Source organism: Anopheles cruzii, chromosome 2 (genome assembly GCF_943734635.1).
Source record: "Anopheles cruzii chromosome 2, idAnoCruzAS_RS32_06, whole genome shotgun sequence".
In the NCBI taxonomy this organism is placed as follows: domain Eukaryota; kingdom Metazoa; phylum Arthropoda; class Insecta; order Diptera; family Culicidae; genus Anopheles; species Anopheles cruzii.
In genome coordinates this window covers 43,807,417-43,832,339 of record NC_069144.1, presented here as the reverse complement: position 1 = coordinate 43,832,339, position 24,923 = coordinate 43,807,417, and the positions used below count along the sequence as shown (strand labels likewise).

Genomic DNA, 24,923 nt, shown 5'->3' with positions numbered 1-24,923 from the left:
CTTCGGCGGCGTTCGCAAAGCCCAACCAGATCATCTTGGCCCACCGGGAGCGTTCAGCACTGCACTTTGAACGGGCGCAACACTCACACCTTTCGCGGGACGGTTTCGGGCACCCGCCGAGTCCGTAGCCGAACCGGGAATAAAGGCAGACTATTTTTGTTTATCGCTCAAGCACCTCTCTCACAGCACAGCGCCTGTTCTTAGCACAGATCCGTACACTAGCTCTACGACACTAGACGCGCGCAGCGGCGAGCGAAGGGTTTTTCTCGGCAGCGTGGCCCGCGGAAAGCTCTTACACAACCACCACCAAGACGCACACTCCAAGGAGCACTCTCACTCGGCCTGTCGTCTTCGCGGACTGTCCCACGTGTGCGACGCGCTCTGCTGGCCACTGGCACTCGGTGATGGTGTGCGCGGGAAATCTGCAAAAACAGGACAGAAATAGATTGTCGAATAATTGGCGAAAAAAAATGACGCTGAAGGAATGAAGGATTGGACAGCATGTCGGCAGAAATTGGGACGCCGCCGCGAGTGGCACAAATAAAGGTTGCAAGTGGTTTTTTGCTTGCTCCCTCCTTACAGCACAAACACGTTATATTTAGGCCGTACAACATTAACGAGAACAAGCGTCGCGACATTTTTCGCAGGCCGGTTGTTGATAATTCAAAAATTGACCACACTCCGTAAATCACTTGAAGGTGTGTGTAAGTGTGTTTGTGCGTGTCGTATGTTAAATTAAGACCGAAAAATGGAATGCAGAATCGTTAAGGTAAGTGACATTCGACTATCTTTTTGTGCGCCTTCTGCGATGCGACCTCCCCGCGAGAGCGCGTGATTCAAAATCATCAAGCAACGGCCACGGCTTTCAACCACAACCCTAGCAACAATCAAAGTGCACAGGGCAAAGTTCACAGTCACGCCAAAAATTCAAGCCCACTTCTATTCAGCTTATTTTCACAACATTTTTCTTCCAGATTGTGGCACCGAGCGCAACGCCGAGCGCAACGCCGAGCTGCAGATAGTGGCCGCCAGACATTAAAAAATAAAAACCGGGAGCTCCCACTTCCAGCTCTTCCGCAGAAGGAGAGTGTAAGTACCGGCCGTACAGCAATCTCCGGCATGCTACACGCTCACACACACACACAATGGCGGCCACCGGTCAGATGTGGATCGATCCGGTCCGCAACCGAAGCAGCTGACGTCTTTGGTCGCCTTCAAGGACGGGCGCCCGGCAAGGATCAAGCAGAAGAGGCACGAAAGTAGCACGAATGACGTGGTTAATGTCACCCCACACTGACTGGCGTCATGCGAGCCGTCCGCCCGCCCGACTGTCTTCGGTACTGGATGGACCACTCGTTGGTGTCGAATCGCCAACCGACCGGCACCATCCATCGCGCATCGGCTGTATTAATAGTTTCCGCTCCGGCGTTTTACACAACGTACCCCAGGCGCAGCGTTCACTGGATTTAGGATTTCACCAAACATCCGTCGCATCCGCACTAAGCTTTGTGGGCCTTGTCTCTTCAAGCACATCCGCAGGCGCCAGAAGATGGACCGCTGCCAGAATGCCGGTTCCGTTCAGTCTAGACAAGTGGCGTGGCCATGGCACACAAATGGACACCAACTTTGTCTCCGGCACCACCGATTCACCACACAGGGCTTTTGCGGTGTTGTGGCACTTGCACTTCTCGATTGAGATTGTGTGCCACTGGCTGCCACACTCCCTAATCTTCCAATCCGGGCGGCGTAATAGCCTCTCGATTAGGCACGAAACTGCTTTAAGACGCCGAAGGAAGCGAGGAAGAAAGAAACAATGCGTTCTGAGCTGTCACGTGAGGCACGTAGCTGCGGGATCGTCCTCCGAATCCGTATCTTATCGAGAGCGCTGAGTTTAGACCACGGCACACCACGCAGCTCAATCCTTCATCCACCACCCTGTCATCCGCTGGAGCCGGTCGCGATTAACTAACCCACCCACACACACACACAATAAACAACAAAGGAACAATCCAAACGGCGCACCTACAACTTACCACATTCTCAAACAATTCTTTTTCACCACTTTTTTGGGCGACCCACGGAGCGCGAAGTTTATCGTCGTCGTCGCCTCATCGCGGGATGATAAATTAAGTTTTACGTTCGCAGATTATGGTCCGCCGACGCCACGAGCTCCACCGAAACTGTGCTGCGCGGGGCCTCTGTGTACCTCGGGGCCACCTCTATCATCCGCGAGCTATCATTGCGCATTTGCACCAGCCGCCAACGGGAGCCCCGCCATCCCGTAGCCGAACCAACCAAATCCTGTTCGGACTTCTTCGCACTGGGTCCAGAATTTTGCGCCACAAGGCCACTGGCCGGGGCAATCGGAACATCACCACAGTTTAAACTTTTCTTTAAAGCGCCCCATTCTCAAGATGATCTCTCCCTTTTTTTTGGGGGGGCTCCGCTTCAGTTCGCTTGCTTCTTCGGTCGTCGCGTCGCGGGTGGGTGCGCCTTGCGCGGCGTGCGTCGAGCAACTGAGTTCTGCAATCCGCGTGGGAACTTGGTGGTGGCCGCGGCGTGTGTATGCCCAACAGATAGCATCCAGCGCGGTGACCTACACACTGGGGCACGCTCCTTATCATCGTGCCACGGGCCACGGCAGCGGGCAGTTCATTCGCCGTAGCCGCAACACTCGCCGTCCTCAAAGAGGTTTGAGTCAGCCGTCATCATTGGCCATCATCGGCGCCGTCGCCGAGTCGGTCGCCCGTCAAACCATTATCGGACTCGCGGCGACGTGAGCGATGAGGTAAAAGCCAAATTGTCCGGCCCGCAGAGTAATCCTCCAGAAGAGGCTCGACAGCAGCGGCGGCGGCGGCAGAGTAAATCCTTGTTTGCTGTCCGATCCGATCGCGATGCCGTTCCGGTGGCTTGACACAGCCCGACCGGACAGAGATTGTGTGTGGGGTTCGGATTTCAGTTCGGTTTCCAAGAGCCCACAGCCACCACGATCAGTGACCCGATCAGGAGAACCAACTTCCGATTCCGCTGCTCACAGTGGGTCGCGGTGTTTTGATTCGGGGCCCCGAAATCTCATCCCCAACGGAACAACGTAATTGCGAACACTAATCTTATCGGTTCGTCGCATGCCACGCAAATTAAGGCTAAGCGGTGCGATAAATCCCTTCTTTCCCACACATCTGTGTCATCCGATGCGGCGGGTTCTTTGTTTGAGCAGCGTCTACGGCGCACATAAAGTGAGACGGGTGGGGGACAGGTTTTATCCAGGGCCATGTTTGCCATGTTTTGCCGTGCCGCGACACTTGTCTGGCAGCGGTTACATATGGTCGATGCATTTTATCGCATGTGGCCCACTCGACGGATGCCTAGAACATGGGGCTTACCCTTGAACCGGGTTCAGGGCGACCCTTTGGACAGAACGCGGCATTTGCCGTGCGTGAATGAATGCACCGCGGTAAGGTTTTATCGTATTTATGACGATTCATTTACACTAACAAATACGTACGGTAAATACACGATGACCAAATAAAATGGCACAAGGTTGAGTGTTATCAATTGTCGATGGCGAACTCTTGCCAAACACAGCATGGAATCCCTTTTCAAGTCAAGGAAACGAAGACTAATTCCTTCCATCCAGTACAGTGCTGGCCACGGTTTGCGAGGGTCCAATTAAGGGTAACTCGATGCGGGCAAAACACTTGGCATCACGGACCGCACGGAGTGGGGCAATATACTAATTTGCTGACCAACTCGCGGTTTAACTGAGATGCGGGCGGCACTCAGCGAGGATGTTTCCCTTTATTATACCTCGAACTGGATATGACTGGATCGGTTTGGATACGCATCGGCCAGGGAGGGCGAAACAATGTTTTGCTGAGCATGCAAAACACGTCCACTTAGATGACGCTTTTAATGACTTTTACTCGGCATCTCTGCAATGGGAAAAAAACTATCTGTTCCGTGTGTCCTTTTCCGCGGGGAAGGTAACTGACCGAACCCTAAAAGGGACAGCCCAGCCGTTCGCCACAAGGATATTCCCTTGCGCTCCCAGCGGGAAGCTATTCGCAGACGGATATGATATCCCGTATTGAAATTTATATGTATTCATTAACGTTAACCAGATTTAACTGCCGGCCACTGGTAGCGACCCCAAACGGGCGCACTCACACACACACACACGCGATGCTTCTGCCAAACCTTCACCGCCGCCGTCGACCGACCGGCGCACTGCTGCTGCTCGCCGGAGCGCTGCTAACGGTCCATCGATCAACGGCTTGGTTCGCGCCGGTTTGCTCCAGTTCGCGGCCTCTACCACCACCGCAAGACCGATTGCGACCCGAACCATTGCCGCCCGGCGTCACATCTCAGAGCGGCGCGTCTTGTGCGCACATCGGGTGTCTTGCGCAGCGTACACTCTTATTTTCACCGAATGGTGGTCGCCCCCCACTAAAATTTGTTCAAGAAACGACGCCGGAAAGAAAGATGCCACCGCTTGCGCGTCCTCGGGTTTGAGCGATCTTGAATCGTTTCTTCACCTTCTATTTTCAGCTCACTTCACGACACCCGCCCAGATGACGCGGCACGGCGCGCTTGCTGGTTGCCGTTTTGCCCGGCGGTCACTGATTGCAATTTGCCTGGGCCGAACGAATTCGCGGCCAACGAGCGCGCTCCGCTGTCAATCATCATGATGGTCGGTCGGTCCGTCGGTCCGGGAAGAGGTATCAGATGGCCGCTCGCTACCAAAGCGGAAATTGTCGCTAGATTGGCATGCGTACGTGCAATTCACTTGCGTTCGCACGCGAACATCGCAAAGCCCATTAAACGTTCACGTGGTCGGTTACCGTTTTTTTTTTTTTTTATTATGATTCAATTCCGTTGCCCGGCTGCCCACAAATCGAGTTTAAATTGTCCCGCGGTGCGCCCAGGAACGGCTTTCGGTTGACCTCGCACTCGCACTCGATTGCAATGGGACCGAAACTAATTCAATAACGAAACGGGTGGTTTTTGGGCCAAGAAACCAGCAGCCGGATCGTCGTAAAACTGGTCCTTACGCTCCCGATGTGGCCGAAGCACTACAAGCTGCCCGAGGATTGAGGTCGCCTTTTGGCCTTTTTTTGTGCGCCTGACGAAGGAGCGTAACAATTCCTGGATTCCTGCGTGGTAGCGTGTGGCGATTGTGTCCTTTCCCTTCCGCTCCCGCCAGCAATCACTCAACCGGGGCCCGGGTGCTCTTGGGGGGAAATTATGCTAATGCTTGCGGCCCTGGGTTGGTGAGAGGTTGGGCGTTAGTTAAATTTTGCATAAACACCGTTGCGTGTGTGTGCTTTTGGTCGATGCATGAGCCGCAGCGGGCAGTATTGCATTGCGTCACTTGATTAGGCCCAAGCAATGGCTCAAAAGTGTAGTATAAAATGACCCCCGGAAAATAGGCCGGTCGGTGGTAATTGAAGTGGTCCACGGATAACGCAAGCCATCCCTGTAATAAGAACGCAGTCGTCACCATAAATACTCAGCCCACGTCAAACGATAAGCCCCTATCAACTTCACGTACCCTTCACATCCTCAGAGGCCGCAGTGCAATATGCACGAAAGACCTGTGTCATCCGGTCCAGAAAGTGATCGGTCATTGGAAACAATTAGCCTCAACTGCGACTTCAAGGCCAAACCACCCATCCGGTTAAACCTTCCCGAAGCAAAGTTGTAAAAGTTGTGAGTCCTTTGTGTAAATCCTTTCCGTCGTTGGCATTCGACTCGGAGTAGCTCGTCCAGTCGGGCAGAAAAATGGGAGCATTTGAAAACGGGTGATAATGCTTCCTAAATTACCCTGGCCGAGCGTCCGATTAGAGCGGGTCACTAGCGGGTTGGGGTAACTGACCAACCGTGGTACACTACAAGGGCACGGTAGAAGATAGAGTTCGTAGTCTGCGACCTTCACTCCCATTTTGCAAACGACGTCACTCCGCCGAGATTTAGGGCTGGACCAACATTATAACTTTGACTGATAATTAAACAACCTTGAGCGAACCAGGAAGGGACATGGGCCGTGATTAAAACACCATTACACCGCAATCCAAAGTCGGATCGGACATTACACGCAAAAAACCCTTTTGGGAACGGTGAATGGGATTGCTGACGAAGCCAGCACCGCGCGTGCTTCATCATCATTCATAACTGTGTTTGCCACGCGATTCGTGCGGGGGGGTGCTAGTCCTTTTCGCATGCAACCTGGCGCCACCAATCGAATTAAGTAAGTAGCGGGTTTGGTTCGTTTATTCGCAACGGTAAATTACATACAGCGTCCCTCTCTCAGCGTCGTCGCGCTCTCGCTCTCTGCTTTGCCTCCCCTCGGATAAGGTTACATTCAGAACCGACAAAAAAAAACCAACCTGCCGTCGATGCGCATAAAGCATAACGCGAAACTGAAGCCAAAAAACCGTCACGCTAACGTTGTTAACGACGAAACTCGCTGGGACCGGTTTATATATTATGCAATCGCGCCGAGAACGAGGAAGTGTGTTCGGTCGGATCGGTCCTCTAACGATTGATCGGGCGTTTGCGATTGGTGGTGGGGGGGGCGATTCGGTTGTTGTGACCGCCGCCGCCGATGCTGACGGGGGTCGGGTCGGCCGTTCATCTGCTGACGTTCGTATGCGGCGGCGGCGACGGCAAAGGCACTTGATCGCCCCGCTTGCTTATCACACCTCTAGAGCGACGGGGTTACTCATCGCCCCCGGGGACCGCGGGCGAGACATGTGCGCAATGTCATTATCAGGCTCCCGGGTGTACGTCTACCAGGCGTGGCGACAACTTTGTGCATAAATTGTGCTGCCCTTTGCTGTCGATAAAATGCAGAAATGGACTCTCGTGCCACATAGATTAATCGAAGCATTGTGGAGCGGTCAATGCGGTCAATTCAATCCAATCAACCTCGGAAGCCTCGGATGGGTGTCGTGTGTTACGAATTCATTAAGATCTTGTTAAGATACAGGGAAACACGCTCGAATGTGTTCGTTACGAGTCGACAATTAGCAGACAACTATGGGCTGGGCTGGCGCGCCCGACATCGCCACCGGAATAGGTCGGAACCCCTATTCCGTTGACTTAAAAATTGGCAGCATCGCTTCGTTTCTCCGGTGGAGTGTTAAGAGTTCAGCATCACCTCTAGGGCGATCGCTCACCAATTCTGTCGCGACGCATATGGCGATCGTGGCGCAGCACACGAAAAGCAATAAATATGTATGGCAGCCGCGCGAACTGCATCGCAGCCGCATCGTCGGTCGCAGCCACAATGGGGCGGAAGATGATGTCGAAGAATACGACTTCAGCGAGTGCGTCGTTCGGGCCGGCCAAGCAAACATTCATAAGCGTCCCGCCGTTGCGCCGCTGCGCCGCTGGGCCGTGGTGGTGTGGTGTGTAAGGTAATGGCCAATGGAAATTTCCATCGCCCCGTTCGATCGGTGCGCGTTCCGCTTCGCATAGGCGCGTGTGTGGTGGAGGTTCATGTTTTATCTGGTACCGAACCGACTAAAACTGGATAAAGATAAAACATGAGCAGTGTGTGGAGGGGTTACAGCAATTATGGTGCCGAAGAGACCGGCGCGCTGCATTCGCTTTTTTGAGCCTTATTTTAGAGCGAAAAACGTGCGTCCACTAACGTGTCTTTGTACTAAAGGTTGCGTTTTCACACGACTCAGAACCATTAGCGATTCTTTATTATGCTGCGGACTGCGTCTCCATGAGAGAGAAAGGAAGAGCAAGCGAGAGCAGGACAGCGACCCGAGTTGAGGTGGTTATGTCCAAACGGTGGTGAAATGGTGCCCAAGGACACCGCAGGGAAACCGACGAAGGCCTCGGCTACACAGGGACCATTAACATGCGATCCGAGCACGTGATTAACGATTTTTCTTTATTTTTGTTTCTAATCAATACTTACGCTCGCGATGGGCGGGTTCTTATTTTCCCGGTTGCCTACGTCGGTCGGTTCTACGTCGCTCGGGGGCTTACGCGGGCTCGATCGATTGCAATCTACGCCGACGATGGGTGACCCAGCAGAAAGGCGCCAACGGTCTCTGCTGTTCGCGCGTGTTAGTGTTCGCCGTTCAGCTGTCAAACGTCTGCCTGCCGGCTACTCCGGTTACTGTGTCTACTGTGCGTTACTAGTTGGTTTCTGCCTCTCGCTCTGCTTCACCGGAGAACACGTCGCGGTCTCGGTTCTCTCTCACACACGCTACGTAGAAAGGGTTAAGCTCGCAATAGGCTAAACGACGACAATGGAGTTTCTGCCACTTTCACCCACAAAAAGAACTGCAAACCGTGGACACAGTGAAGCTGCTTCTTCTTGTTCTCTCTGCTACTACGAAACCACCGCGAGGAACCGCACAAAGAAATCGTTCTCTCTTCGCTTCGCGCTCCTATTGCCAGTGCACGCACGCTCTCGCGGGTGCACACTACTCTCACACGCACGCACACAAGCGCGTTCACAATCGCAAGAGCCGCGATACGCGGACAATCTCGGAACGAATCGTGTGTATCGGGCAGGCGTGCGCAGCCGGGAGCTGTGTGCTGAAGGTTGGCAATACTAATCGCGTAACTCGGGGGCTCTTCGAAATCCTCGTGGTCCTCGAAATTGCGTATCCACACGGGAGGACCGCTGACCCGGTTGCTGTGGAATCACAAACCAATAGCAGCGGGGCGTTCGGTGTGTGTGTGTTGAACAAACTCTTGAGCTGGTCAGCTGCGAAAAGGCTGGGTTTTCTGGGGGTCTGGCGCGAGCGAGAGAGCGAGCGAAAAGCGTAAGCGTGAACACAACCGTACTCGGTGACGAACAAAACTTCTATGGCCCAGTCCAACCGAAGCGGATAGTGGGGAACCTCTCGGCCGTTGCAGGTATCGGCCGGCGTCCGCCGACACATCCACCGCTCCGTTGGGCCCCGGTAGCCTTTTTGCGGAGGGCCATCAACCCCCGCGGGTACCTATAATTGCTCACCGCAAGCCGGCGGCGCATGGTTTTGGCTGGATAATTTTAACTCGCCTATTCTAGCACTGCAATTGTGCGTAATCTATTTTTGGGAAACTATTTTCGGAATGACGTCAAAACCGTCTCGACGTCGTCCTCGATCCTACGCATTCAGACCGACCACCAATGAGTCGTTGGTGCAACCGTTGCAAAAATTGAAATAATTTCGTATCATTATATTAAAGTGCCGAAGAAAAGGGCCCGTCTGTGGTGCGCCACGCCTGTTTGTGCTGCGCATCGCCTTGGAACCTTCTCGAAGCAAACCCACTTCGGGGAAGGTACAAAATTGCTTTCGTTTCAACCTTTCCTTTTTTTCAACCCAGCAACCTATGCGTTTGCTGCAAATCAGTAAATTTCGGTAAAAAAAACCCGACTCACGTGATCTGAGATAAAAAGGATCATTGCCGCGCTTCTTTGGCGATAAGATGCTGAGTCACGTGAAGTTTAGATGATAAATTTGGCAAAGGCAGGAGCGGCGCCAGTTGGTAAGTGTTTTATTATCAACTGAACCTACCTTATCATAATGCGCGTTGCCCCAGAAAAAGATGGAATACTTCCGTCGTAATTATATCATTTGCTTTCTTTGGCAAGTCGTAAATTTCAAACCGATCGATTATGTCCAATGGTCTGAGCTAATCACAGAATGCGATAAAAAAAGAAGAAAGGAAGGAAAAAGTGGAAGAAGAAATCTGCAAGCACCTCAATCTTGTTCCGAGTGTCTTTCTAACCCGTAAAAAGGAACCGAAATAGTTTCCTTGACGTTTTGCCTTTGTCCGAAAAGGAAGCCTATTCCGAATGGCGCAGTAAAGGGCACAAATGACGGTAGGAACTTCCCGCGGTCATTATCTAAGCCGCCGGCAAACGGCTAAGAAATCGCACTCAGTATTCGACTCAGGCAGTCAGCTGAGAAGATCCCCTTTTTTGCAGAGACGTTTTTGTCCGGCGCCGTTCAACGACGAGCACGGGAAGTTTCCCTTGCGCATGTAAAAAATGCCCCATGCAATCTGCATGAGAGTGACGCAAAAAATGGCAAAAGAGAGAATACGTCATAGTTCATAGTTCGTAAAACGAAATCAATGATTATTTATTTTTATTCTTTTATTCATTATCTATTTATTCTTTATCTATATCTTTATCTACATCATTTTTGCAAATTTTCCACGCACCGCATTTACCCTAACTGGTGAGGCTCGCTCGGACTGTTAAAATACGGAACTCTCACCGTGGGCACAAACCAGCAAAAGCGCCAATGAAATATTTCCCAAAAGCTTTCTCGATGAAGCTTTAAGTTTATCCCGGAACCCTTCTGCCGGAATCGGTTCGCAATCGGTTCGTAATCGGTTCGTCTAAGCAGCTGAGCCTCTCTCGCTTCGTCTCTCTCGTTCTCTCCCAGACAGGTACACGCTCAACCGGCACACGCAGCTTGCGTTCGCGGCCCACGGAAGCCCAAAAGTATCCCCGCGACCAACCCGATCGGATTATCCGTGTCGACGAACCACGGAGAGAAAGAGATTGGGCCCTCCAGCAGCAGCAACAGCAGCAGGCACCGGCTTCGGTATCTCTTTCTCTCCGTCGCTCGTCGCCATTACGCTCGCTCTGTCGCTCCTTCTATTGCGCGCACCCGCACGGAATTTGTTGGCACGGACCCCACCAAACCGGTTCACGCAACGCGCGCGGGCCCACCATTTGTGGGCTCTCTTGCAGGGGGGAGGTGGCGGCGCGAGCCACCGCCGAGTCGGTTCGCGTCTAGCTAGAGAGCCCACCGCCGCCAGTCGATCCTTCGCTGCGCCCGTGTTCGACCCGCTGTCACCGCCGTCGTCGTCGTCGTCATCGTCATCGGGTGACCATCTGTTGCGACCCGGCACATCCTTGGGAACTCCCCGCTGTCCCACACACCCGTCCAGCAACCCGTTCCCCGGTGGCGGACTGACGAACGGCATTCCGTCGGCATTCTCTCGCTCGCTCTCTCTCCAGATCGGAACAGATCTTCGATTGACGCGCACCACATACGACCGAGCATACGCACGGCGACGACGACGCAAGAACCGACCGCGCGCGGTCCGTGGTCCTGCGTGGAACCGTCTCTCATTGCGATTGCGCCGATTGTTACGCGAGGTCATAAACGTGCTGCTCGACGCCGGTCTAAGTGCTCGACGCCGGGTTCGCTCCGGTTCTCTCCCGAACGCCCGATTCGACTTCGGAAGTGCTGCGTCCAAGTCCACGTGCTGCACATTCCCGCCGTAGGCACAGCACCGGAAGGAGCACAAAATCGATTCGCACACGCTCGGAGCGGCCACGCCGGATTGTAACCGTTTCGGGGTTGTAAAGTGCTTTGTCGGTGGCGCGCGTGTGTGTGTTCGCGGGGTTTTTAGTGCAATTAATTTCCCGCTCGTCCGCCCAATTCGGTGGTCCAGTTTTCGGGGGCCTCTCCAATCCACCTGTCGTGATCGTGATCGTGCCTCGTGCCGTGCGTGCCAGTGAACCGAGCCGAGAAAGAGCCTTTGACGATGCTGACCCTATCGCACAGTGGAGATGACCTGGCCAAATCCCTTGGCGCGCTGACGATCTCCCGGACCCCGCGGGACCAGTTCTCGGAGAAGGTGAGCACGATCGATCTCCCGGTTTTCGATGTTCGTCTATTCGTGTTCTGGATGGTGCCCACTGAAGCGGAACGTGAACGTGTTTGTCACACATAACGGTGATCACACACGATCGATGCTGGGTTTGCCTGTCTCTGGTCATTCGGGAAGAATGCCCGGGTCTGAGCCACGAAGCCGGTGATGATGATGCATACCCCGTTCGGCCAATTGAACCCGTTACCGGCCTCGATCCACGATCCGCTGCTGGGCCAAATGAAGAAGACCTTCCCTTTTTCACATTCGATCTTCGGACAGAAACTGTCAATATTTGTGAAGTGTTTATTCGGCAGTGCTCTACTTTAACCGATCTTTTGGACAAGGTTCCACCAATTGGGAGTCCAACAATGGCTCAGATTTGTGGTTTGTGTATGCTCCATACGTCAGCCCATCCCGTGGCGCGCTGATCGGACAAATGTTTACTTCCTGCGCAACTGCGCATGTGAAATGAACGCATTGTTCTAACGCCAAAAGGGGGAGGGACGGTGATGCTACCGTTGGCGACGACCGACGATGATGACGACGGCGCTGATGATGATGTAAACCCAATTAAACGCTGCAGTCTGTATTCGGCCCAGTTAGCAGCTCGATTGCCGGCAACTGGCGAATTCCGCCATCCACGAGATAGCGAGCGGGTTTCGTAAACAAACGACACCATATCGCGTCGGTTGGTTGTCCCCCGTGGCGCACGGTTCCCCGAAAGGGGGATTCAGCTCTGGCGGCTAATTAGTGAGCCACTGGAGCGCACACTTTGTGTGCCGCGTCCCCGTTTAGCGGGGATCGGGGTTTGCAAGTGCAGTTGCAAGCCACGCTCTATAAGAACTCCGCCATCGCGTGGCGGGGTGTTTTGGGTTTTGCTTTTAATCGCGGCGCGGGATTCGATTCGCCCCCCGGACCACGGTGGGTGACTAATGCGGCGCTCGCCACCGGGCGCCACCGACCGTGGTAAGGGATTTATGAATTGTTATTTATCCATCCCCACCGGGGGCAGCCAACGAAATAGAACCCCCAAGCCCCACCCGCCGTTTGGGTCTTGTGGCTGACTGACGAATAATAAACAGCCAATAGCGGCATGGACGGCGCTTTACCGGCGCAAATGACGTCATGATGGTCGGTCAGCTAGCTGTTTTGCATACACAACTTTTGTCTTCGGTTGCCGGACATTCTTTGAAAGCGAAACCGTTGGGAGCGTGTCCATTGCGTTCAAGGTCCGGGCGCGCGATATGCAACGGCGTTTTTTTGCCGTTTGCCGCACTTATCAGTGAGGAAAACTGGCTTTTGGCTCAGTTCCGGGCCCCGGTGAAGGTGAATTTTGGGAACCGGTTCCTCCAGCCCGCATTCTATGCTTCTTCTTCGTTCCGTTTATTAAGTTTGATTTGAGCCAACGTGTCCATCATCGGTGTGATGGGGTGTGGTGTGTTATGTCGCTTTCTAATCAATTCACTATCACCGTCGGGAGTGTGATGTTTTCGGCCGTCACACGTTATCTCGAACGAGTTCTTCCGCCTCGATATCGGTGCACGATCGCTATCACCGGTACACCCTTTTGCTTGTCCGATATCTGTTTTTTTTTCTCCGATTTGGACACCATAAAGTGGGATTTTTTCCCGTTTTTTATCACATTTTGCAACGCAGTAATGACGTAACAGGGTGGAAAAACGAGCGGCCATTGACGGTGGGTCAGAATAAATTTGTTTTATTTTTCCTACTCGAAGAATTGGTGCCCTAAAAGAGATTAGTGTCTTGGTCATGGTGGCGCCCCGTTTCAGGGCTTAAACGCACCCGCTCGGGCTCATAAGGTACGAAGCAACCTCTAATCATCCCTTTCAGCCATTCCCCGGAGTTCCCCGCAATTATCTGGTACGACCGCACCTAAACATTCGTTTTCGTTCGTCGGTTTTATGACCGCAGCGGTCCGGGGAAAAATTAAGTTTTCTTGGTCAGCTTCTTAGCCGGATGTTTACGGTCTGTGGGTTGCTGTCTCTTGCTGCACATAATATGCAGAGCAATAAATATTCAAATTTAGCACCCATCCACCCATACGTACCCTGGCGGCGTTAAGCAGATGTTACGAGGCTCGCTATGGCAGGTAGCAGAAATATTATGCTGCCGGCTTCGCGCACAACAACGGCCACGGCCGATCGCTCGGTCGATCGGTTGCCACGTAGCGAAACATTCCCGGCAAAATTCCTGTTTTTTGTTCAATACGAACAAACAGTAAAAAAGGAACCTATATCTCCACTACGGTTAACCTTTGCTGGCCACTAAAGACAACGCTGCGATCCGCGACGGCCAACCTTGTCTCGGGATCGGGTTCTCTGTTCGTTCCCGGCCCGCCATAGCACTTGCTGCGATTCGCAGCCACTTAACCGCACAGGACACGACGACACATTACGGAGGGCGGGTTGCGTGCGTACTGTCGGTCTACGGGCGAGCCCTTCAGGTCCGCCGGAAGGACACATGTACGGCAAGATAACGCACCGATCGTTCGCTCGCTCGCGGCCCGGTGCATAATGGAGCAGCATTAACCATATATGTGCAGCAATTCAATCGCCCGACCGGGGCTAATTAATTATGATACACCAATTTCGTTCGCCGCGATGTCGTGCGGGAAACGTGTTACGTCCCAATTACAAGCACTCGCCTTCGCGCCCACCGTCCAGGGCGGCGGCCCTTCACCGTCCTGTCTGCGCAGGGCGTGAGTCATGTCGCGTTCGCGGCCCTTGTTTGCTCCCGAAGAGATTGCCCCGCAAATACGGCATGTAGAATGCGCAACCGACAACAATGGCCACGTGTGAGCGAGACAGAGAGAGAAAGGGAAAAGTTTGTGGTCGACCGTAAAAATCTTTATTTATGACCATCGACCAATCCCGGTTCTTACAGGGGGCATTATTTATGGTGTAAGTTTTTGCTTGGCTCACATTGATCTTTGGAACGACGGAGAGCCCTCCGCTTGTTCCAGAGACTTATCAATCCGTGATGTTTTCACATTTTTGCATTCCACTGCGACCGGGGAGATCACTTCTGTTCGCCCACTGATCGAGATCGAGTTTTTCGTCCCCTGCCCGCCGCCGCTCCACTCTATACTGGCCTTACCTTCCCCGCCGAGGGTCAAACGCGTTTTGTTTTTATTGCCCGAAGAGCCTCGGAGAGCTCCCACACGCCAGAACCGGCCTGAAACCTGCTGGCCGTCGGGCTGTGTGTCTGACCGGCGCAAGGCGCAAGCAATCTTCGCAGAAAGCATTGACCACGTGAAGATATTTCGAAGTGTGAGGGGTTTTGCGGAAAACCTGCCGAGCAGCTGAGCCTCGCATGACTCACGTGCCTTGAATAGGTTGGCCCATCGGAGGCAACATTGCTCGTGATTTGCTCTTAAACTTTACGGTGCACTTTGAAAGGGGACTTTGGTAAATAGTGGTCGAGATTCTAGAGAGATTGGGCTGGCATTCTGCATAGGCTCTTTTCGTAAAACCCAACCAGGCTTTGGCTAAGCGGCGAACGGTGGCCACTCCGACGGTCGCCAGCAGTATTTGATTTTTTTTCTGGAACGCCGTAAAGTTCTCGTACAAAGTCACCAAACCTCTCACATTATGCAGCAGCCCTTTCGGGGGGGGCTCGACAACGGAACAATCGCTGCCAATCGACATCGACAACCCGCAGCCGGTTACTGCTGTGCTGGCTTTAGCAACATTGTCCTCTGTGCCAGCCTGTGTGCGCTTATTTATTTATTTATTCAGTTTATGCTACGCAAGGAACTCTTTCGCTCCCCCCCCGCTCTCTATCTCTCGCTCTCTACCTAGTGCTGTAGCCGAGGTCGACGGATCTCGAGTGGTTTCTTCCAGGTGAAACGCATTAAGGGAAAAAGAATCATTAAAATTTCCGCCCATCGTCCCAAACGGAAAAAGGGTCTTGAGGGTCGGGTCAATCGACCAGAAACCTGCTGAGGAACGGGATGCTGGAGAATTTTATCTGCCGATCGGGGGCGGTGTAATAAATAATGCACCGAATGCCGAAAACAGCGATCGAGCGATCGAAAAGGTGCAATTGAGGGTAATTTTCAAATTAATGCATCATTTCCGTTTCCGGTTCGTGCCACGGCCCGAGCAGTGTGAGAAAGCAGTGGGACGTGAATTAAGAGGATCGGGTGTTGGGTGATAATTGACGGCTACGAATGCGAAGCGAACGGAACGGATCATGTCGATCGTTTCCGCATTTCCGGTTTCGGCGTGAAGGTCGGGTGTACACCGAACGAGGGAAAACAAAAATAAAATACAGAAATCACCCAGTAAAACTGTGGTGCGGTAACTGAGTAATGCGATGCGGTCACATGCGGTGCGCCACACACCAGATCATCAGCATGGGAAACAGATGGTGGTGGCGCGGCCAGCATCCAGCTTTCGGATACTATCTGCATTCGGAATGAGATCTTCACGTGTGGTCTCCGGTTGTTGTGGAGTTTCGGAACCGTGCCGCGTGCGTAAACCCATGAACAACGTGCACCATTAGCCGTGTTGATGGTCATCGAAATTTATGTTACGCCATTCAAATGTGAAGAAATATTGGAAACACGAATAGGCGGATCGCCGTTTTGTGGAACATACTTTTCCAGGCTCGGGTGTGTCATTTGGCGTGGGCCCATAGACAACTCAGTTGATTGGTTTTCGTGTCAATGTTGCTATTCGTATTTATTTATTAAATGTTGTTTATCCCGTTAATCATATCCTAAGTACTTGACTCACAATGTTGTCGATCCCCAATAACCCATTTGTTGTTGCTCGATCTCGACTCGTCCTTCTGATCTTCGTCTTCGCTCCATCTTCAGTCCAATAGTTGTTTGCTAACTACTTTCTACTGGTTCCCATTTCCATGCCGACAATGCATGAGGCGTTTGCAGGGGCCTACGCTCGTGCAAACCCCTATCCGGGCCTTCTATCGTACATTGTAGTTACCAACAACAGCTCGATCTCGATGACCCGCAAGCCACAATGCATTTGCGGCGTGAAATGCAGCGCTGCCTTGCGCCGCCGGAGAAGAAGACGGCAAGATAACTGCACCAACCGTCTGGTCTAGATTTTTTGCCCGTTCAGAAGACTTGCAGACGGCAAGATAATAAGACCAGAGTCAAGACCCGGCTCCCAGTGACTGACAGGTGGCCTCCGGCGACCCACGGCGGTTAAACACGCGAAGGTCATTTGCGCACGGCATCTGCACTGATGCCGCTGAAAGGTAGCGCCTCATTGGCCTGAGAAAGTCTTCCGTGGGATGAGGGCACATTGAGGTGGCACAAGGCAAAATGAGAATAAATTAACAGAACAAATCGTAAGGCCGTTGGATAAATATAAAGTTTATTGTTTGGCACTGCATTTTGATAAGGTCATTAAAAGTATGTCAGGCTAATTATTGCAAATTTAACCAGCGTGCCAAGAACGCCAAGATGGCCAAGTAGGTGTCAGCACGTGGATGACGCCGCCACAAACAAGTCATCAAGTGCTGCAAAGTTCCATTTTATGGCTCACGTCATCTCCCGAATGGGCCTGAATTGAATACGCCTCTGTAAAAAGCACCGTTTGGAGGGCACATTGTAATGATTCACGGTCACGTTAGAAATCCCCGGCCAACGGATGGTCAGACCAAATAGAGAAAAGTGCAATACAGACCATCCATGAACGTCTTCATCGGAGTGTGCCATTCTAGCTTCAGGTTGGACGCCAATTCAGTATTCGGGTATTTAGTTCAGGACCTGCTTTGGGACGAACCTTAAGTCGATGACTTCATTCTCGTCGAATCGGGAAGCCAAATGTACCCCACACAAAACAGGGATATCCCGGATTTAACGACCATCTTCTCAGCCTGTACTTTCTATACGTTTAGACAATTTAAGTCGCAAGTCTATGGCGTGGGTCTTGGGTCGGTAATTAATTAGCAGGTTCAATGACCACTTGAACCACCACGTTGAAGCACCATGCTGCAATGTAGTGTCATCTGCCGAAAGGGGGGCCACGGCGTAAACGCTAGCTGGTTGGCTGGCGGGGTGGTTTTATTGGGCACACGATGAAACACATAACGTAAATTTCTTTACAAAAAGGGGGTAGTAAAACGTCTAGTGGCAGGCTCTAGGAAAGCGCTTATTTATTTGCTCCCTCGATCTGTTGCCTACAACGTTAACGTTAACATATTCAAACCGTAAGCACTCCCCAGCAGCGTTGCAATGTTTCGCGGCATGCAGATGCAGATACCTGTTTCTGAGGGTGACCTCAAGAGCCCCGACGTTGACTTGTTTACGCCATCCAAGGAGCACAGCCTCACAGCACGATACACTTGTTGGCCCGTGTGCAGTGTGCGCTCTGCAAATATACAAAACTTCGATAAACAGCGTGTCGAATCCGTGCCTTTCGATGCTGCGCCAGTGTCTGCATTATGTTCGACCAGTCCGAAGCGCATTAGCATCCAGCATCGCAGCAGACCTCGCGGAGTTTGTGTCTGTCAACCTCTGGCTCCAAGCTGCCAACAAATCAATCAACCTTGTCGAAACGGTTCCGGGTTCGCGGTATCCAATTCGGCACGGTTCGGGTAAGCGGACGAACCTCAAACTGGCCCACTTGGCGAGAGCTGAGATGCTGGAAAAAACCCTAACCTCAAAAACAAGTTTCGTGCGAACACTCCTAACCTCAAACCTTGACCACGACGCGTACAGCCGGGAGACTGCAATGAAAGTTCATCCGCCTGGAAGGGGACCGGCAATGTGGCGCACATGAGATCATCGGACGCAGCATTTAAGGAGACCGATCGGCCTCCCTCTCCTTGTGGTGCGTCTCTGCGTGGGTCCAAAGGAACTTGTGTGCGAGTGGGACTCCTTAGAAGGTCTTCCGCCGATGGCGCATAGCCGCGTGAGGTGTTCCGTTTCCGTCCGCGAACTCGCGCGACCGAAAAGCTTCGGCTCCCTCCTTCCAACGCACACGATCGGCCACCCACTCACACCCCCGGCCACTCGTCATCGTCGTCCTACGCCGTCTGCCGGCCGGTGAGCAGAAGCACAACGGTATCAAATGGCTGCCAAAGCGAGCCACAAAGCTGAGATCCGGCCCGGCGGCGGCGGCGGTGGAAGGTGACTGTGCAATTTCCATATGCGTTCTTCAAGTACCGCGGCCAGCAAGAGCCGCCGCTACCGTCCCGGGAGAGCTTAAAACGTTCTCTTTCGGCGAAAAATTCGTTCCCGGTGCACGGTGGAGGAAGTGATGGACAGACCCGGGGCATCGGAGCTCATTTCTGCATAAAAAGTGGCCTTGACATCAAGATGATCGCCCTCGCTCCGCTTTTTGCATCGCATTCCCAACTGCCATTCAGAACACCATTCTGACGACAAAGCAAACGTCCGGTTTGGGGTACAATGGAACACCAAAAAGAGTGATAATTTCGTACAGGAAAAAAACTACTCCAACTACTAAACAAACCCATTATCGCGCTCGATCTGCTGGTGCATGAAATTGTCCCATAGTGCGATGACTAGGCTATCTGACGATCAGCACACCGGATCCCAACGCGACTCCCTGGCGTGGCGCTGCGAGTAGATTCGCGACCGCTGAAAGTGGTCGGTTTTCGTAGAGGAGAGCAAGAGACGAAAAAGCTACGGACCGAGGGAGAGACGGTAAGCGGACGCGTAGGCCGACGGCCGGGGGATGGGATTGCTGGTGGGGAACCGGACCGGTTGGCCGGTCGTACGAGATGCGATCATACACGGTCGACACAGCGCAACAAAAACGCCTCTGCCCAGGGCGTCCGTCGGAGGCTCGCAGTCGTCAGTTTGCATCTCGAGCGATCGGCGGGGTTCGTGGCGTTGATCCACGCAAAGCCGCGCGCGCGACCAAGTCAGACGGAGAAACGAAGTGTGGCTACGGAGGAACCGGAAGCTTCCGCCCGGTCATTCAAACCTCGCGCGAGGTCACCCGTTTTCCCAGAGTGCAGTGCTGCTGATTGAAAGTTACCCCGCGGAAGTGATCGGCGTGACCCAGGTCCGAGTGTGCTGCAGTGCTGGCTTGGTGTTTAGCCGAAAACAAGTCCAGCACCCCTTGGCAACGAGATCCGTGTGATGCTCCATCCAGGTGGCCCAGTCCCTTAAGCCCCCCGGATTAGTCCAAAGTCACGGAAACCAGTTAAAACGAGTGTCGACCGGTCGGCAGACGGTTTTCTGGCCGGATTCGAGAAATGGCCGGGTTCAAAATTCGCACAGCATAGCGCAAAACAGGTTTTAAAACGCTCACTGCGTTCGTATGGTGCGTGTGGCCGCAGGTTCTATCGGTTCTATCGGTCGTTGTGGAACGGAACGGGACCATTTGCATCGCCAGTTACGGGCGAGCTAATTGCTTAAGTTTAGCACAACTATCCGGTGAGCTAGGCCGCTAGGTCGCGCAGTCGTGGAACGATCGGAGCAGGTCCTGCGCATATCTCGAAGACAGCATCACTTTTGGCTCGCAGAAGGACTGCAGAGGACGACCTTGTCGTAGTTTGGGTGTTTTCCTTGAGCTTCGTCCAGTTCGCGGGGCAGGGACAATGCCCTTAAGCGGCAGCTTTCGATTTGAATTGCAAATATTCTGTGAACTGATTTACTAGAGAACACTGCGTAGTACATTCCATCATCCCGTCATCGTGACAATCGCGAAATATCATCATTAAATCAGTGACTATCGTTGTCTCAGTTCCGGCGCCGTGCGTCGTGATTGACGGTTGAGAGATCGTCTCGTGAAAACTCGTTCAACCGTCCAACGCCGTGGGGAGTCTTTTTTACGGACAGTGCACTAAACGACAACAACATCTCGGAGCGTTAGCAAAAGTTTAGCAAATTCGAATCGGTATCGCGCGTGCGATTTAGTTCTTCTAAGGAGAGAGAGAGCGAGCGATGTCCTTCCTACGCACGTTTCGCTCGAATCTGATCCTCAGCACGGCACCGCCAGAAAGCAAGACCGGTTCGATGAAAGCGTCTGCGGCCCCAAGTGGGCCCGGTGCTGGCCGGAGAAACTCTTCTCAACACGAGGAACGAGTTGCGAGTGGCACCACTCGGCGAAGCAGTGGAACGGTGGGACTTTCCGGTCGCAACGCTGGTCGCCACAGTGGCGCAGACGGTGGGCGATATGGTAAGGAAAATCCGGCCCCCATCGTGGTGTACCTGGACAAGCCGGGACAGGAGGCGAAGAAACCGGCCAGCATCTTGCGGACGAACACGTTCACCACGTCGTCTAAGTCCAAGCCCACCGATCACAGTCCGGAGCCGGAGCAGATTCGCTACGCAACGGCAGCCATCACCCGGAGCAATACGTTCACGATCGACGAACCGGATGATGTGTCCACTGGCCACACTGGCACTTATACCCGCCGTGGAAGTAAGGATGCAACTTGGGCCGCCGTGTGGGTAACAGCTCTTTGACCACATTGTATTCGCTTTCCTTTTCGCAGCGATGGATGTGTTCGAGCCGCTGTACGTGAAAAATATCGAGCTTGACTCGCATGAGCTTCCGGTGGTCGTGGACACGCGCACCTATCGCAAAAAGTCGCGCAGCACTTCGAAGCCGGTTCAAAAGGTCGAGAGTTTCATCAAGCGCTTCGAGCGGACGCTCTTCAACAAACACGGTTCCAGCGAGCGCCGGAAGCAGTCGGTGGGATCAGCGCGCAAGAACTCGACCTCCGCTTCGGGCGCCGCTGATGCTGGGCCCCGGTTTCGCGATGTTGGCATCAACTGCAAGCTGGACGAGGAGGACCGCTTCCGGGCGAAAGTGGAAGCGATGCGCAAGGTGCGCCAAGGGTCGCGCGATTCCATCACCAGTGTGCTGTCGACGGTGGCACGCCGCGAGCGCAGTCAATCGCCCTCGCAGCGCTACACACTGTCCCACGATCGCCGCTCGTCTTCGGCAAGCAGCTTCGCCCTGGCCCCGCTCGAGGAGCTCAGTAATCGCCGCACGCCGTCACCACCGTACGGCGGAACGACGGTACCGCTGGCCGCCGTCGATCGCCCGACCGAAAGCAGCTTCCTGAAGAGTCGCCAGAAGGAAATAGAAATGGGATACAGTGTGGTGAACAAGCGCCAGCATCCGCTAACCTTGCCCGCCGGCGAGCCGCGGACACCGGAGCGGGTTGGTCCGCACTCAACAATCGTCAGCCGCAGCCGCCCGGCGGGCTATGCGGAAGAAGACGTGCGCCCAGCGTCTACCCGGGAGCAACATTACTCGACGTACGTGATCGCGCGGAATGCACCTTCCCGGGAAGACAAGGGGCCGCGTTTCCGGTCCGACACTTACCGAACGCTGAAGGAAGAGTACGAACAGCAGCAGGTGCACCAGCAAGCACAGCAACTGGCAACGAAACCGATCGGGGTCGCCAGCCCGCTCTCCAAGAGCCCTGCACCGCTAGCGCCTTCCAAGGATGCTACCGGCGATCTGCCGAAGTACACGTTTGGTACGGATCTGCAGCAGCGCCGGACCCGGTTTCAGCAGTTCCAACGTTCGTTCAAGAAGATGGACGACAGCGCCTCGGAAGTGTCTGTCCAGCAGAGCTTCTTTGTGCCCCTCTAGGGTCGCCAGAACGTTTGCCCGAAGCAGGGCCTGTCGTTTTAAAAGCAATTAAACAACTATAACACCAGAACTGATGCGAGCATACAGACTGTTAATAAAACTAGCGATAAGTTGTAAAGCACACGCAGCATTGTTGTGGATTGTTTCGACAGAAAAGAAATGTTTTTTACAGATCCTAAACGATATGCGATAAACAAACGCTCATTGAGATACGTTTGAAGCGGCGTTCAAGTGTCGAAGCGATGCGGTTCGGTTCCATACTCCCCCCGAAATAACCCTCTTTCGATTGTTCCAAGCCAATTTTACGACAAAGACGTTTGGAATTGATGAATCTGTATTTCTCTATATTTGGATTACAGCGCATTTCACAGCTAAAAAAGTTTTATGAAAAAGTAATTGTCTGATCACTATTTAAACGCACTTCTGTGTTCTGCTTTCTTTTGTAGGGCGTCATCATCAGTGAGGTGTTCGACGGTGCTGAATGTGATAACTGTCCGGATCTGTGTCCCGGTTTCACGCCGCACGCCTGGAGGTACGTAGCGTTAGTCACCGGATATCGATGTTGGCGCCTGTTCGATCTTTGGCCACGGTTTGGATAACTCTGATGCCTCGGACGGAACTGCAGGTTGTTCGATGTTCGTTCAATCTTTGGCCTGTTCGACCGCTGGCCACGGTTTGGATAACACGGTCTCATCGGACACACCCGATACCGGTGTCCTACCTCGCGGCATCCCTTGCAAAGTCGCTTTAAGTACTTGCACTCGTAGTTGGGTCTGTGCTGATAACCACAACCATTGCACAAACGTTGTTCCCTCACATTCGGCGTTCCGGTATTTCCATTTCCGGCGAGTTGAAAGACGATCGGGCGTGGTCGGTTTTCGTCCGTGAGGCTTTCTGGCGTTGGCCGTACGTTAGATTTGGGTTTTCTTGAAAACCAGCATCCCATGTTTTAAACGGTGTCGCCGGGCCAAACTCTTTCGATGAACTGTTGACGATCGTGGTGCTCTTACTTGCGCGAAGGATTTTCCGCATTCGAGCTCACCAACACACTCACAGGAAAGGAGAACGATCGTTGTTACTTGAAAGGAAAGAGGAAATGTTACTTTGTCACAAAAGAAACACACTACTTTGTTATTTGCGTTTCAATTTTCTTTAGAAAGTGGCTTCACACATACCGTTACACCGTTGGTGTTTATGATTTGTCATACGCGCGTCGTCCGCCATTATCATTATGCTGCGGAATTAGTGTGCATCTGGAAATGGGATTGTGTGTTTCGCGAGAAAAGTGTCTTTGCCGCGTGTGCAGAATGGCCGATGTTAACTTACCGGCGGATGTTAACTTACCGGCGAATGTTAACTTACCGGAAGCCACCACATGTACGGTATGTGGCCACAAAGGTCACCGACCAGAGCGCTGCCGCCATCGCAACAAATCTTGCGACATTTGCCTACGCCAAGGACACATCGGTTCGGTGTGCACCGCCCCAGTCCATCATCCTGATAGTCGCTTCCACCCGCAGCGCTTCCAGCCGGGCCGCTAAAAAGTGAGGCTAAGTAGCGCCATATTGTGGACAATCCGGGTTTGCTTGTTCGTAGTGCAAATTAAAACACAGTTTGTAAGAATCCGCGCAGTTGACAATAGGTTTTGCATTTACTATTTACAGACCCCGAATTATCCACTATATCCACGAAAGTATCAGAAAACTCCTTTATCGCAACACCGGATGACCGATTGACAGGAGAAGGAGCGTAAACGTCGCCGAACACAACCCTGTTCGTTCGGAGCTTAAGTGTCAAACAGTTATGGACAAGCGGGAAAATGTGACGAAAGATTGTTGTGCCAGTTTTGCTTAAGGCCTTTATTCGATTTTGTGAAACCTATTTTTAACACGATAAAATAAAACGACCGTTGGTTATTTGCATCCAAGGGTTGACAAACAATTCCCCGTTGAAAATTATACGCTGCCGAGGTGGATTGCAGTATCGCCCGATAGATGGCGCGCCGGGCATAGTGTTTCTGAAACTTTCTCGCGCGTTTCTATTGTTTTATTCGGTGTTTAGTTTTAAACAATTGTTCCATCGTTAAATTTTCCTACTTTTTCCCGATTTGTTATCAGCTGGGTTCATCAAGCAAAATTGTTGGCGTGATATAAAGGACACTATTTGAACCATCGTTGAAATCTTTTCCCGAAATCTTACGGATTTCGTTTCGGAATTATTCGTTCCGTTCGAAGAATCCTTGTTGTTTTGCTTACTACTTCTACGGATCATAATTATCATATTACGTCACACGCAAGGAAAAAAGGGGGATAGAGAGAGAAACGACCATGGCAAACGGGTTGGTCGGGGGGGACAGCGGTCAGCGATCGTTACCGCACCGCAACCAACGTAACTCAATCGCAAATTTTAGTAGTCGTCGCCAGTCTGTTCCCGTTCGTTCGCTGCTTTTGTTTCGTCCTCTAGTGCCTCGTTGGATCGCCAATTGTTCATAGTTAGCAAAACTAACTATTTTTGTGATCTTTGTTAAAACGTTCAATCATTACGAACCTCGCGAAAGTGAAAGGAATGTGACAGACGAAACGAGAAGATTTCTATTAGCCAACTCGTGATCGTAAAGGCTCTGGCGGCTGGGCTTGAGGTTTTCAGGTACGCACCAAATAATTGTGACCAACCACCGAGAAGCGAGATCAAGTGAAAAAGAAGCACATTCAG

At 52.6% G+C, this 24,923-nt stretch overlaps 1 protein-coding gene across 1 annotated transcript; it reads left to right on the top strand.

The window, feature by feature from the left end:
* Positions 1–20,230: 20,230 nt before the first annotated feature.
* LOC128267285 (uncharacterized) lies at positions 20,231–22,301 on the top strand. The gene is made up of 2 exons (XM_053004091.1): positions 20,231–21,026; positions 21,100–22,301. The coding sequence occupies exons 1-2, from the start codon at positions 20,546–20,548 to the stop codon at positions 22,209–22,211; spliced, it is 1,593 nt and encodes a 530-aa protein (XP_052860051.1). The 5' UTR covers positions 20,231–20,545; the 3' UTR covers positions 22,212–22,301.
* The last annotated feature ends 2,622 nt before the right edge of the window (positions 22,302–24,923 follow it).